This window comes from Daphnia pulicaria, chromosome 4 (genome assembly GCF_021234035.1).
Source record: "Daphnia pulicaria isolate SC F1-1A chromosome 4, SC_F0-13Bv2, whole genome shotgun sequence".
Lineage (NCBI taxonomy): Eukaryota > Metazoa > Arthropoda > Branchiopoda > Diplostraca > Daphniidae > Daphnia > Daphnia pulicaria.
Genome location: NC_060916.1, coordinates 2,475,252 through 2,489,170, shown reverse-complemented (window position 1 = coordinate 2,489,170; position 13,919 = coordinate 2,475,252). Strand labels below are relative to the sequence as shown.

The following is a 13,919-nucleotide window of genomic DNA, read 5'->3' as shown; positions in this document are numbered from 1 at the left end:
CCACGTCATCCGGATGCATTTTGATTCTTCTCGATTCTTCTTGATGATGAAGCTCGTTTCGTTGCTGACTGGGCGAAATCTGATGCAATTATATCGTCCTCCATCTCGTCGTCGGGGGCTATTTAATAGCCAACATGGCGGCTCGGCTCGACTGCACAGACCTTTCTGACATGTTTCTCATTTGAAATTCGCCCTTCAATCCCTTTGAAATGAAATTAACGACTATAAATCAACGTGCGACATTATAACGAACATTGTTCAACCGTTTTTGACGCCTTTCGGGATCTTTCCTGTAAAAAAACATAACAAAACGTCACCGTGATGGCTACTAACAAGTTTCTCTCTCTCTGAGAGCTACTTGGGGTCCCTTTTGTCTGGGGGGTTGATGAGACACGCGTCTCATTGTGAGCCGCGGCGAACAGAAAAGAAAAAGAAATAAAAAGAACCGGGACCCTGAAAAGATGTCACGTTCACATCCTCGGCTAAACTATACACGACATACTCTATTTGAGTATGCATTTATGTATAATACAGCCGGGGATATAGCTAGTATAGTCTACATACATATACATCTATTCTATCCGCTGGCAATGGGGAAACAACTCAAAGAAACTCGACACAAAATGTACAAACCGTATACCCCGTTATATTGCAAGGCAAACAAATCCCTTCTTTACCCCATTCTTTACTTCCTTCTTTTTTCCCACACACACGGCGACGACGTGATTACACACGAATGAAACTGTTTGTGGGGTAGACGCTGGATATTCCCTATCCTTCCTATTGTGTATCGGGAGAAAAAAGACGAGGATGCAGATACACACACTCGTCGGTCACTGTCTTGAATAATAGGAGCCGTGAGACTGGCGACAGATGAGATTATTATTCCGATCCGGAATAATAATAACAATAAAAAACAAATCACAGGGGGAAAGAAAAGAAAAATATGACGGGATTGATCATCATTCATGGATTGTGTATTATAATCGTCAAAAAAGAAAAGAAAAGAAGGAAGAAGATGAAAGGTATAATATAGTTAGTAAGTAATAATAATAACAATCATTATTTCGGTATGGAAGGAGGAGGAGCAATGACAAATCGACTCTACCGAAAAAAGGGCTAAACCAAAAAACTAATTTTCTTGTTTTTTGTTATAAGAGAGAAATATAGTAGAAAGAACAATGGTTAGCACAGTTCAGCACCTATATAAAGGCTAATGAACATGATTAACAATACTGCGTTAAGTAAAAGATTAGGGAGGGAGGATATCAAAAAATTGAATCTTGTTTTTCTCCAACACCGGTAAAAGATATTTAATTTAACAATCTAACAATTAACAATCTAACCCCCCAGCCCAGTCCAGTCCAGTCCAGCCAGCAGCTCTTTGGAAGGGGGGCTAAATAGCAACACACAAAACTTTGATGGATTTTCACTGGTGTGTGTGTGGCTCTTGATCGTGACTCCCGCAGGAATAGTTGAATACACACGCACGAGTTTCAGACTCGTGCGAAAAAGAATATCTAATAAATAAAGAAATAAAGAAAAACTACACCAAAATGATGGTAGACCATCATCAAACAGTCCGCCTTGGCTGCTGGTCACGACTCGTCATATCAAAACCAAAACTCACGCAAGTTAAACACACACACACATGGGTAATAAGGGGCGGGATACATATACACACACACTGTGTGTATGGGCTTCCGGCCGGATCGAAGGCTGGACTTGCCCCCCACCAAAAACTTGCCTCTTACTATGGAAGAAGGTCGGAGGTCTCAGCTGTTGGTTATAGTAGTTGCAACTATAGCCCCCCCCCCTTCCGCCATCCATCCCAGCCGGCCCAGAGAGAGAGAGAGAGAGTCTATGACTCAAAACTTGTTAGCATTTGAATGGTCCAGGAAAAGAAAGTAACTTTGAAATGAGTAGTCTGATATCTTTCCCTGTGCAGTTAGTGGCGGTGCTTAAGTTATTTTCGAGTTGAGATACCTTTAATAGGTATTTGTTGTTTATCCCGAAAAGGTTAAAGACATTCATTTGGGGGTAGGTGGGAGAGAGAGAGAGAGAAAAGAAAGTTTCACGCCGATTTGAATAAATTTGAGATATACACCGCAAAAGATTTAGACCGAGATTTAGACCGTAAAAATGTTCAATCAAATCACCGGCGATTATTTAAATTAGTCGATGACTCAAAAAACCAAAAAAATCGTGAGTCTCACCGAAGAGAAGAATAAAAAAAACCAGTTCCTAGCCGGGAGGGGAGGATTAATCGGCACATGCAAATTTGGCTGATAAACCGCAACTAATCAAAAAAATTGCGGGAAAAAAACAAAAACAGTGGCGCGGGATTGACCATCCAATTTGATTCAAAGAAAAAATTTTCACGTTCCATTCAATCCGACCGAAAAAAAAAGACAATAAATTTATGGTCAACTTTTGATCTCTTCCTTTTTTATAATATCAAAAGAAGATTATCGTAAAAATTCTAAACGCAACTAGAAAAATAAAACAAAATAAAATACAAAATAAAAGGAATAAGAAATATAGATAAGCTATAGTTCTATATATATATATATTTAAGCTATAAAATAGCTAAGAAAAACTTTCTCCTGGACTCCTGGACTCTCGGAGTCATTGTCCGTTTGTGAAAGAAGTTTATTTTTTTTTGTCGGGAGAGAGAGAGAAAATGGGTGGAAAAAAGGGAAGGAATTTCCTCAAATGGGAAAAAATGGGAGAGAATTCATTCGCGTTTAATTCACTAGCGGAATGGAATTTTCAAATTATTTTTTCTGGTGAATTTGAAATTCAGTTGTGCACTCGTCCAGAAAAATTGGCTTGTCTGTCTCTAAAAAACAAGAGAAGGAGACGTAAAAAACCCGTTCTAATTGCCAGATTTCCCACTAAAAATATAAATTATTCAAATTTGTTTTCCTATCGCAGCTCGAAATGAAATGAAATCAACACGAGAATGAAACTCTTCTATTACCTACGCATCTCGTTAATCTTCGTTTTTCCCCCCCGTTTTAATTGGCAAAATGTTAATTTCACCCGCCGGCCACCGCAGACGCGAAATAACAGACAGAAATAAACAGACGCGCCATTTATTCGCACGAAGTGAAAAAGAACAGCAACGGCCGCTTAAAAGAAAATGTAAGACCAACACTTCAATTTAATGAAACGATTGCTAATGCGAATTGGGGCACGCAATCAGTCGGCAATTCTCAATTGAAATTACAATTCGCGAAAAAATACAAAAAGTTCTTACCTGCTGCCTCCATTTTTATGAATGTCGTGGTGTTGGCTCAGGTGAGTTGAATTTTCTGCATCTTACGTCGACGTCAATCTCTACAATCTCCATTTCAATAGAATCAAACAAACTAAAGGAAAATTTCTTACCTTAATTACCTTATAATGCGTATTGTTCGATTCAATGTCACTAGACTGCAACTCGTCCTCCTGAATTAAAAATTCACCCACCACTGGGCCAAATCAAATCGTTTAGCAGATATGTGATCTTGGTCGTGATTTCCTTGTCGGCGATACATCGTGGCCACGCTCCTCTAATCACTTCCAACACCGAAGCAATTATGTAAATCCTGTGTAAATTTGTTCCCGGTTTGGCGGTTTCCCAATCTTTGATCGGAATATTTGAGCCGTTTGCCAACACAACGAAATAAAGTCAGACATAGCCAATATTATTCTTCACTTGGAACCAGCTGGCCAGTCGGCATTAGGGGGTGGCCATGTAGAGAATGCAGCAGTCTGCATAATAATAATTCCGTAACTGGATCTGCCTCGGCCACAACCAATCAGCTGCCTCAATTTCTAATGACAAGATAATTAAAGAGATTTTACAGTAATTTTTTTGTAGCTGCAAATGTTTGCTTCAATAGCCTAACCTAACTTATTTAAAAAAAAATTAATATACTAAATTAATTTTAAAATTCTCTGCTGTACTTACGGATTAACTTGTCCTTATTACGTGTTCTTCAATGTATAATTCCTCAACTTAACTTGTGTCGGTTATTGATTCGTACTACTAAAATATTTTTATGACGTCGATAATTTTGTTTGGGATTTTACGTTGTTTGCAAGGTTATCGTAGAACGTTTACCTTGTGGCAATGCAGTTCTTCCTTTTGGAGATGGGATGTGATCAGTGGACTGGTAGGTTTAATTTCGTTTCAGGTTTCATTTTCCTCAGGCGCTGGCGAATGGCTGTGATGAGACTTTGCTGTGGACGAACGAGACAGCTGGAAAAGTTTAGTTTCTGTTAAGAATTACGTATCACAAAACTTCGTGTTACGTTTCACCTTCAGTTCATACCGTCACATCTTCATCTGTTCTTCATCGAAGCACATCGAGGGATCCGAGTTCTGTTTCAAAGGTAGTAAAAATTGAACAAAAATAAATTCAATTATTAGACAAATCATTATTGTTACATCAATACATTGTCGTCATGTTATTTCGTAAATTTTAAATTTACAGATGGGAATTTGGTTGTCATGGAAACTGATAGTTGCGTCGATTCTTTGTCTGACAAGTTTGGCTTCATCGTCTGAGCCTCGCGAGGATCAACCGCCGATTAAAATTTCCTCCGTGCAATTCGAGTCTGTTTGTGTCAATATTTACGACAGTCAAACCACTTCAAACAACAAGAATATCTATTTCTACTCGCCGATGGCTCTGCTAAATCACAAGAATGTCGTTTCCATTCACAATCAAACGGTCACACAGGGAATTCTCAGTGTCAGTTTTACAATTTGGAATCAAGAAGTCAGAAACAAAGTGGTCCAGCACCTTTCCCAGCTCCTCAGTCAACAGATCGAGCCCAGTCAAGTGAAAATCTTTCCTTTCGACAGTGTCAGACTGACCAGCAAAGTGCAATCTGCTGATTTCTCACTGACTAATGAGTGGCGCCTGTATGACAATCAGCCGTCACGAAGGTTTACCTTGATCTGCCCGACAAAGGAAGATTGCGGTCGAGTGAAGACTCAAATGCAAAATTTTCCTAAACAATTTGAACATTTGCAACTTGAATTTAATCCTAAATTGAACGCCGGTGCGCTGATTTTTAAAAACTGGATAAACAAAAAAAAAGTTTAATTTAATTTTGAATTTCTAGATGATTGTGTTAATGATGGGGTTATATCTGAACAAAATGAATTGCCAGCACAAGACAACAAAGGTATTTAAAATGGATTCATTCGGATTCATTATCACAATTCTATTCGCGAATGAAATGACCCTAACATAAAAAATTTACATAAAAATATTTTTAGAAACAATGGCAAATTTTGAAGCTAAATTTGCGAAAGAGCTAATCACCATTAGGGAAGGTAACATACATAAAAAATTAATTAATTAAGCTGTACATAGAAGTTAAAAATGTATAAGCCTATTAATTTTTTAAACTGAAAGGTTTTACGGATTTAAAAGAATCAAAAACAAAATATTTCTGTGAATTTCAGAAACTAAAAAGGAATTTGCAGCAATCTCACAGATGTTTTCAGATAAAATAAAAATCACTGAAGAAAATCTAGCAGGTAATTTCAAATTATTGTGAAACAGATTCTTCCTTTTTCTTGCACGAGTTATTTTACATTCAGCAGCGGGACTTCATTTGTGTGAAAACCAAAATTAAATTTAGAGTTATTTAAATTAACTAATTAAATTGATTTCTAAATCAATAATATGAAATCAAATTACGACTGAAGTCTAATTTGAATTTTCCAGTGGTACAACAAAAGTTGGAAATTACCCAAAAAGAGTTGGATGCCACCAAAACATTATTGACCTCAACTAGGATCGAATTGAGTCAAACAAAATCCACCGTCGATGACCTGACGAGCAAATTAAACGGTAAAATGACATTATTTTGAATTTAAGCTTTTTTTTAAATCTTAGTAATTTTGTTTCTGTAATTAAGTAGCAAATTCGCAACGGTTGAACGAACTAACAGATACCGAAGACAATCTGAGAAAAGAACTGAGCGGTAATATCTCGATTTAAATAAAAATGAAAAGTTTCTTATAATGTAACCGAATGAAATGGTTCAGCAACCTTAAATCTTTTGGAAACCACAACAACAAATTTGGCCTCAACAACATCGAGCACAAATGCGGTCATTGCCGATTTGACAACAAAATTAAATGGTAAATGATTAACTTAAAGTTTGTTTACAATAAAATGATGAATTAAATTGTAAATCAAATTAAGTAAATTGTAAATCAAATTGTTTTTAACAGCTCGAACGAGTGAAATAGTTGACATTGGTAAAATGCCAACATCGTGTGCGGATCTACAACGAACGGGACATAAACTGAGCGGATTCTTTTCTGTCAAAGGAGCGAAGAAGATGGAAATGATTTACTGCAATTTTAATGCCAATCAAAATGGTACTAGAAATTATTTTACTTTTACTTGTTATTGTTTGTCTAATTCTTTTGTTTACAGACAAACAGAAATGGATCGGATACGCCGACGTCAAATCAGCGCCCGTCCATTTCTACGTCCAGAGAGAATTTAACTTCAACCTATTGGACACTCCGATTACGTACAATTTGGCGCGGGTGAACGAGGGAAATGCCATGGATTTACCATCGGGAATATTCACGGCACCGCGACAAGGAACTTATTACTTTGCCTTCACAGCGCTGGCGAAATTTTCAGCTTCATCATCTCTTCTTCAATTTAAAGTTTTTCAATATCTGAACGGGGGTCGAATCGGGACGGGTTATGTTAGTGAGTCAAACACCGACGTCATTCAGTTTAGTCAGATGAGCTACCCGTCGACGCTGAGCTTGGTAAAAGGCGATCAAGTCTGGATGGAAATTGGTTTGTTATCACCACAAGTGAGTCTGTTTGACGACATTTACCACTTCACTCATTACACGGGTTTCATGTTGGAGGAGGAAATTGTCGCCTCTCTTTGAGCGTTGACCCGAAATTTGCAAAATCGTGATCGATGACTGATACTCGACACGAAATTTTTTTTTTTTATTTCAATTATAACGGGGAATGGAAGGGAATTCAATAAGTTCTTATTCATCAAGGGGTGTGTATTTCTTCTCTCTATCTACGCAAAATATTAACTACGTACATGTATGCGAATGCGAACTTAGTGAATACACACACAGATTTTCAAGTTTTTGTCTGCAAAAATGGTTTTCCTTTCCAATCTCATGCCTCATTTTTTTACTGGAATCAATTACTCCAACCGTTTACCCGATCACCTGCCCCAATTTGACGCAGGTCAGATTTAAGGGAAAAATTCGCATTGAAAAGTCAACAGAAACAACAGACAAATGAAAAACTCAAAAATAATCTCAGGCAAAAATCTCAATACCATGAGTCCAGACTCATATAACTTACAAAAATTATAAATAAAATCGTGAGAACCAATCGTAGTTGGACGAAATGCTTTTTGTTTTTAACTTACTACTTTCAGGCAGAAAGAACACTAGGGTTGCTGATGAAGTGACGAACTGGAATCTTGAATTTCATTTACGATTCGGCTGATTGGTGAAAGACAGGTTGAAGATAATTTAGGACCACAATAGAAAGCTCACATTTCGCAATAAACTAAGTAAAACGGTATCACGTATATTCAACAATAATAGACAACAGTTGCTCATTTCCTGAGTGTGTAAACACTAAACAGCAACAGGTGCAAACACAAACAGCCAAACTTGTTTTGAACACAATAATATTTCCCGTCGTCTGCAAAGCGACAGAAGCCATCTAGTTATGAAAAACATCAACTTTTTGAATTTATTTCGCGATTGTCTCTTTTAGGACTAGCGCATCGTTGCGCATGGGCTATGGGCTATGGCTATGGCTATGGGCCTATGGCCAAGCTGAGCGACGGTGGCTAATCGCTTTCACTGGACCGTCCGAGGAAATCGGAGGAGTTGCGGGCACCTTAGCCCGAAAAGAACTCGGATGCTTCCGGTGGATCCTAATTTGACTAGAGAATGCGCAGAGCCGGCAGGAATCGTTGTGAACTGAGTGGCTTCCGTAAAGATGTTGGTGGTGGCCGTCGTCATCGTCGTAGTTCTAAAGTCGGCTAAGTTAGGTCTGTCCGGCGACGTCTGCCTATTCTTCCGCGCGACTGCGGTGATGGACAGGACTATTTCTTTGGCGAGGCATCCTTGCGGTCGTCGGCGCTGCTGGACATGTTGCTATGCTGGCCTGTTTGAAAGAAACAAACGAAATCAAATCAAATGGCTACACGAGAATTGCTGTTGATTTTGGAAACACCCGACCTGATTGGGCGAATTGGGATGGACAGTGTCCACTTGATCCTGGATGCGCAGTTGATTCGGCTCCGTCCTGATGACCTCGATCAAAGCGCCGTTGAGTTCGACGTCACCAGCGGGTCACTCAGTTAGTTGGAAAAGACTTCATTAGCGAAGAGATGATGTTGACGTCGTTTCAGCGGAGATCATACTGCTTCAGTCCGTTGAAACCACGATTGTGAGAGTCGGAAACCGAGTTGACGGCCACACTGTTGCCCGGTAGATGCTGACGCCATCCAAAAAGCTTCGACGATCCCAATGCAGAGATCCGATCAGCGAAATCCTCTCCGACAAAGAGGATGGCGGGCTGAATTCAAACAGAATTCCTATGGTGGACATAAAAAACCTGAATGAAAATTAAATTAAATTTTATTAAATGTTGAAATTTATTTGTATTTATTTTTCCTCTGTAATCTCTTCCCTGTTTGACCGGTCCACAGGTTAAACATTGCTGCAGGTGAATCCCCCGTCTCAATAAACAGTATAGATTGTCCAATGTAGCCACGTAAACAACAAACAAAATTGCAACTGACAAGTGACATTCAAGTTTCAAATGGAAAACTTATCTTTTTTTTCGACAGGGATTACATACAAACACAAACACTCGTTTATCTACATTTTATTATTGACCTTTAAGTTAAACCCATGCTAAATCCAACAAATGGTTCCTATAAATTGAAACGCACGTCCAGTTTGACAACACAGTCTTATTCCAGAATTCCTAAAAACTTGAAAAATGGTACTTTTTTTTGTAACCTCATTCACCCAAATGGGTTTGTTGTTGGTTTTGATTTGTTGGACGTCTAGTTCAACTGGCGCTACTTTTTCCTTGGAAGAAGAATTTCGACAACTGAAAGAAAATTACGTAAGAAAATCGAAATTTCGTTTTCACGCCACGCTTCTGTTTTTGACAGTCCGTGATTCAATTTGTAATTTCATTTATGTCTCATAACGGGTTTGTATTTCATTTGCATAATAGATTCAAATAAAAGAAGTCGTGAAAAGTTTGGAGGCCAAAGATTCACAACTAAAAAGCTTGGAGTCAAAAGTGATTCAATTAGAGTCAACAGTGACTGAACTAAAGGCCAAAGTTCAACAACAAGATTCACTTTTAACTTCCATTTTACGAGAGAAAAATGAACGCACAGTAGCCACCGATTTTGACTCTTCTCTGACTAGCAATAACCAAAATAACCAATCAACAGTTGCCGTAAACGGACTGCCATCTTCATGCGGGGATCTCAAAATGATAGGCCACATTTGGAGTGGAATTTATTTCGTCATGGGAACAGCGAAGATGGAATCCGTTTATTGCGATTTCACAAAACTCCCTAACGATGCAGGTAAATGTTTTATTCACACCAATTATTCAATTGCAATTAATGAGCATTATTTCATTCTACGGTTGATGAAAAGAATTTCAGAAATCGATCGGATACGCCGACGTCAAATCGACGCCCGTCTATTTCTACGTCCAGAGAAGTTCTTCGTTTAACCGAACTGACACTCCGATTTCGTTCGAAGTGGTCCGGACGAACGAGGGAAATGCCATGGATTTGACGACGGGGATATTCACAGCACCGCGAACGGGAATTTATTTCTTCTCGTTCACGGCACTGGTGGACTTTCCAATTTCATCGATTTTAGTTGATTTCGGAGTTAGTCTTTATTTAAACGGTAATCGAATCGCGAATGGTTATGTTGAAGAGGGAAACAATGTCGTCGTCAGCGCCGACGGTCAAAACGAACAAGTGACCTTTCAGTCGACGCTGAAATTGAAAAACGACGATCGAGTCTGGGTGCAAATTGACCGTGCGGATGCGGAGGTAAGTTCAACTCTGTATGACGACAATTTTCCTCGCACTCATTTCAACGGTTTCATGTTGGAGGAGGAGATTGTCGCTTCCCTTTGATTGATAATAATCCGAATTTTTAAAAATCATCATCGACTGATATTTGACAGAAAAAAATTGTTTTTATTGGTTTACACAAGGGGGATGGAAGGAAATTCATTCGATTCTATTTCATTAAGGGGTGGGCATTTCTCTACGAAAATTTTGTTGTATAAGCATTAAGCAAAAACACTTACTGAATACACAAACAAATTTTCAAGTTTTATCTGCATTAGACGCGGCAAATAAAAAGACGATTTCGATTACCAGATTTTAAAAATGCCGGTCGGACTAGAAATGGAAGAAAATTGATTCTCGTTTAATTGCGTTTCACTGTTACATGCGCATTGCAGGTGTGCATTGCTACACATAAATTCGCCAATCTGTCTGTAAAATTAAGTGCAGGAACAGGAGACATGAAAAACTCGTTTTGATTGTCAGATAAAAAAAAAGAAACTAAATTATATTGGTTTTCACCGTTTTCAGTTCAATTTTAATTTAACCAAATGAATATTCTTTTAATAAAGAGCGATTGGATACTTAGCTAGGACCATTTCCTTAGCTACAACGAAATAATAACGGAAGAAAACGTGAGTTATTACTCATTTTAATCTACAGCATCAGGGACACGTTTAGTATCTGTCAATAGATCACATTAAATATTACATTATTACATCGATTTCAAATGGATATCCCCGTGTGGAAATATTTGCCCAGAAGTAATAACCAGTTCTCTCAGATTTTAATACCTATATCTAAAGAGGCCATTGCCGAATAACTTCATAGTAATAAAACCAACAAACGTAGCAGTTACTATGCAATCACCAGCAAAATATTGGTTTAATGAGGCATTCAGCGAGTCAACAACAAAAAAAAAAGACCGAGGAAAAAAGCTTACGCGCACCGTGAACACTTTCTAAACGCCGACGGCACGTTATTTTTTGTTCCCAGAATTAATGTCGGTCACGCCAGCTCCCAAACCGGTAATAATCGGCCTCCAATACCTCACTAAAACCGATCCAAACCGTCTTGAACCGGCTAAACGAGATTGATCCAGAAAAATCTTGACTCCATTCAAGAAAAATATTTGGTGACTTTGAATGAACAAATATCAGAATCTCACTAGAGAAAAACCAAAAACCCTTCGACTAAATTTCAAAAGATGAAAGACTATATTTAAAAAATGGCAATGAAAGTTAAATATACAGCAAAGGAACCTAACATCCATTCAAATTAGGTAAAAAAAAGGCAGACGAATTTTCAAACTAAACTGAAACGGGGCAAAATCAAACAAATTGTCTGAAATCACGTCATTTCAAGTCACGTCAAAAGACGGAGAATTCAATGGCACAGTCGTGTTTAAATTAAGAATTTGGTTTGCATTTTTCACGTGCGGGGAGGACAAGTTTTCTCTTCGGTTTCCTGATTGAAGATGGACTTGTTGTCTCTGTCTCTCTCTACACTGGCGATGATGTCGGTGAAATCCTTTTTGGGTTATCCGTGCCAAGGACGAACGGGTCGGAATGATGGCCACCCACCGAGAGTTCGGAAGGACTTTTCGCACATGTTTCTTCTCTCCTTTTGCAATTGAATACAGACGTGTAACTCAAGGCGGTAGCGATTGCCATGAGGATGATGAGCGCGGCCATGACGCCGATGACTGCCGTAATTCCTCGCTGATTCAAAAAATCGCCCACCGCTTTGATGGGGCTCGGCACCGTCACCAAAAGGTCGAATGTCTTCAGCGAGGTCTTGCCCGTGTCGCTGATGAAAAGGCAAGTGTACACTCCATTATCCGACTGTTCGGCCGCTCTGATGGTCAGCGTCGATCTCAACAACGAATCGCTGCCCTGCATGGAAACAATGTCCACGATTTCGCCATTTTCCAACTGGACTCCGTTCTGAATTTAAAAAAATGAACCACTCAATTTTTGTTGTCATTAAAACTAAAACTGTACAATGTACTACCTTGAGCCAGAGAGTATGGGAATTCAATAGTTTGCAACTACAAACGAGATCCTGATCGTCTCCTTCGTGAACGAGTCTAGTGAAATGGGTTCTCATGACGACGTCGGTAGGAACAGCTCGCGGAGGTTCCTCAACGTGAGAATTCACCGTAGAGTTCGACTCTTTTTCCGCCAACACATGGCCTGTAAACGCAAATAGCCAATCGAGTTAGAAAAATAATGAAAACAAAAGAGTCTTTAAAATGATTCAAAGTCACTTGCTTGAAAGAAACACAACAACCGAAATGAATTGAACGAGAAGGAGAGCGCGTTCGGACGCCATGGTTCGCACCGACTGTTAACCAGGTCCACCGTTCCCGCGTGACTATATATACATTGCGTTGAGCGGGAGGTTAGCGACTCGCGTCATAATATCAGAAACGAAAGGCAACCGGTGCCGTAATACGTAGCCGGCGGCGAATGTATCCAAAAAGAAAAATCTCATTGAGCAGTGGCAGCATACAATAGAGTAAAGCAGGGTGTTGTTGCGTGATGGCCTTCACATCCTCCTCCATGGCTTTCCAAGCTAGATTTCCCTTACGGAACCAAGTGCCCGAAAAATCCAGACAAGGCCAGTTATGTACCGAAGAAAACTGACTCGACAAGGTGAAGCCAACATATAGGGGAACCCTGTTGGGAAAATATAGTTGGGACTCGCAACGGCCAGTTCTTTCTGGTTCGCTGGTTGACTGGGCGAGATACCAGCAACGACTCCTTGAACCAAATTGAAAAATGTTTTCAGGCATTTTTTTCATATTTCGGCCTTCTTTTTTTGGAAAACTGCAATTTCCGTGGTTTATCTTTCTGAACAATACCGCACCCTTTTAGAGAGGTGTTAAAGTTATTATTCATATTTCTTGAAAAAGTTGACACCATCTTGGACTTAACTCCCGCTATCCTTGAAATCCCAAGGCATAGATTATACTCAAGGATAATCTCGGAAAAAAGAAAAGCCTATGAAATTCTGATGCCGGGGAAAAGGAAATTTCCCTTGCCCCCGACAACTACGTCAATACACTTAATAAATTTAAACTAATTATTTTTATTAGGTAAAGGGGGTAACACGATTGGGCAATTTAATTACGATTGGGCAACAACCCTAAATTGATTCTATCCTTGTGCTACTCTTGTTTAGTAACGGCAAAAATTCGTGCTAAAATCTACGCAAACTTCGCCAGAAAAGCGGATGTTTGCGACATTTTCAAAAATGGCGCGAATCAGAATGAATACGTCACAATTGTCGGTGGTGAAAGCGTTGCACCCGAAATGCAAATTCCAACTTAAGGCATCGTCGTCCGTATTTGCCGACTAAAGAAAAAACCAAAAACAGAAAAGCAAATGTTTTAAAAAAGAACGTTGAAACAAACATGACTCATTGCCAAAAATAAATTACTTTTAGATTGTGTTAAATAACAAAGTCAAGAGACTTTCACTAAGACTCCTCGTAAATAAACATGGCTTTGAACCGGTCTAGCAATATTGTCATTGCCAACAAGTCGGCTTTAGACTTTTAGGGATTTGTATCAGGTGCCAAGACATTATCCAGCAGAGTTGAGGTCAAACATCAGTTCAGCGCGCTGGCGTGAGTTCGTAGCGCGTTTCTTCCGCTTCCTGTTTGGTAAATTTCCATATCAATAAACAGACAGCTGCGGCGCAACAAAAAAAAAAACACTAGTTCTCACTTAGGACGGAAAACGAAGCTTTTAATGAGCTGATTGCGAGTTG

General features: G+C 39.1%; 2 protein-coding genes, 1 long non-coding RNA gene and 1 pseudogene across 9 annotated transcripts in view; 2 read left to right on the top strand and 2 right to left on the bottom strand.

Moving 5' to 3' along the window:
• Positions 1-7,623, bottom strand: part of LOC124336578 — a 56,907-nt gene extending 49,284 nt beyond the window's left edge. For 3 of the 4 annotated variants that reach the window (XR_006917078.1, XR_006917079.1, XR_006917080.1), the window contains exons 1-3: positions 7,438-7,623; positions 3,403-4,372; positions 3,263-3,342 (exon numbers count right to left, since the gene is read on the bottom strand). This is a non-coding gene — a long non-coding RNA (uncharacterized LOC124336578). The remainder of the gene's footprint in view (positions 1-3,262; positions 3,343-3,402; positions 4,373-7,437) is intronic. The other variant, XR_006917081.1, reaches the window with a different exon arrangement.
• Positions 1-13,919, top strand: part of LOC124336056 — a 65,773-nt gene that overhangs the window by 43,555 nt on the left and 8,299 nt on the right. The window contains exons 5-6 of one of the 4 annotated variants that reach the window (XM_046789661.1): positions 6,245-6,394; positions 9,713-10,287. The exons of 2 other annotated variants lie outside the window; for them this stretch is intronic. In XM_046789661.1, the coding sequence (XP_046645617.1) occupies positions 6,245-6,394; positions 9,713-10,209 (647 nt within the window). In that variant the 3' untranslated portion in view covers positions 10,210-10,287. Of the gene's footprint in view, positions 1-6,244; positions 6,395-6,452; positions 7,164-9,712; positions 10,288-13,919 lie in introns of those variants that run through there. One more of the 4 variants, XM_046789662.1, reaches the window with a different exon arrangement.
• Positions 4,050-5,815, top strand: LOC124336277 (annotated as a pseudogene).
• Positions 11,342-13,504, bottom strand: LOC124336441. The gene is made up of 3 exons (XM_046790250.1): positions 12,417-13,504; positions 12,157-12,338; positions 11,342-12,089 (listed from the first exon to the last, which is right to left on the bottom strand). Exons 1-3 carry the CDS (start codon positions 12,475-12,477, stop codon positions 11,646-11,648), a joined length of 687 nt encoding a protein of 228 aa, XP_046646206.1. The 5' UTR covers positions 12,478-13,504; the 3' UTR covers positions 11,342-11,645.

Excerpts from the sequence above, each read along its gene's own strand:
- LOC124336441 (XM_046790250.1), bottom strand. The coding sequence starts at position 12,477 with ATGGCGTCCGAACGCGCTCTCCTTCTCGTTCAATTCATTTCGGTTGTT. Across the intron at positions 12,339-12,416 it reads GGTTGTTGTGTTTCTTTCAA|GCCATGTGTTGGCGGAAAAA; the intron begins GCAAGTGACTTT and ends TTGCGTTTACAG. Across the intron at positions 12,090-12,156 it reads CCCATACTCTCTGGCTCAAG|AACGGAGTCCAGTTGGAAAA; the intron begins GTAGTACATTGT and ends TTTTAAATTCAG.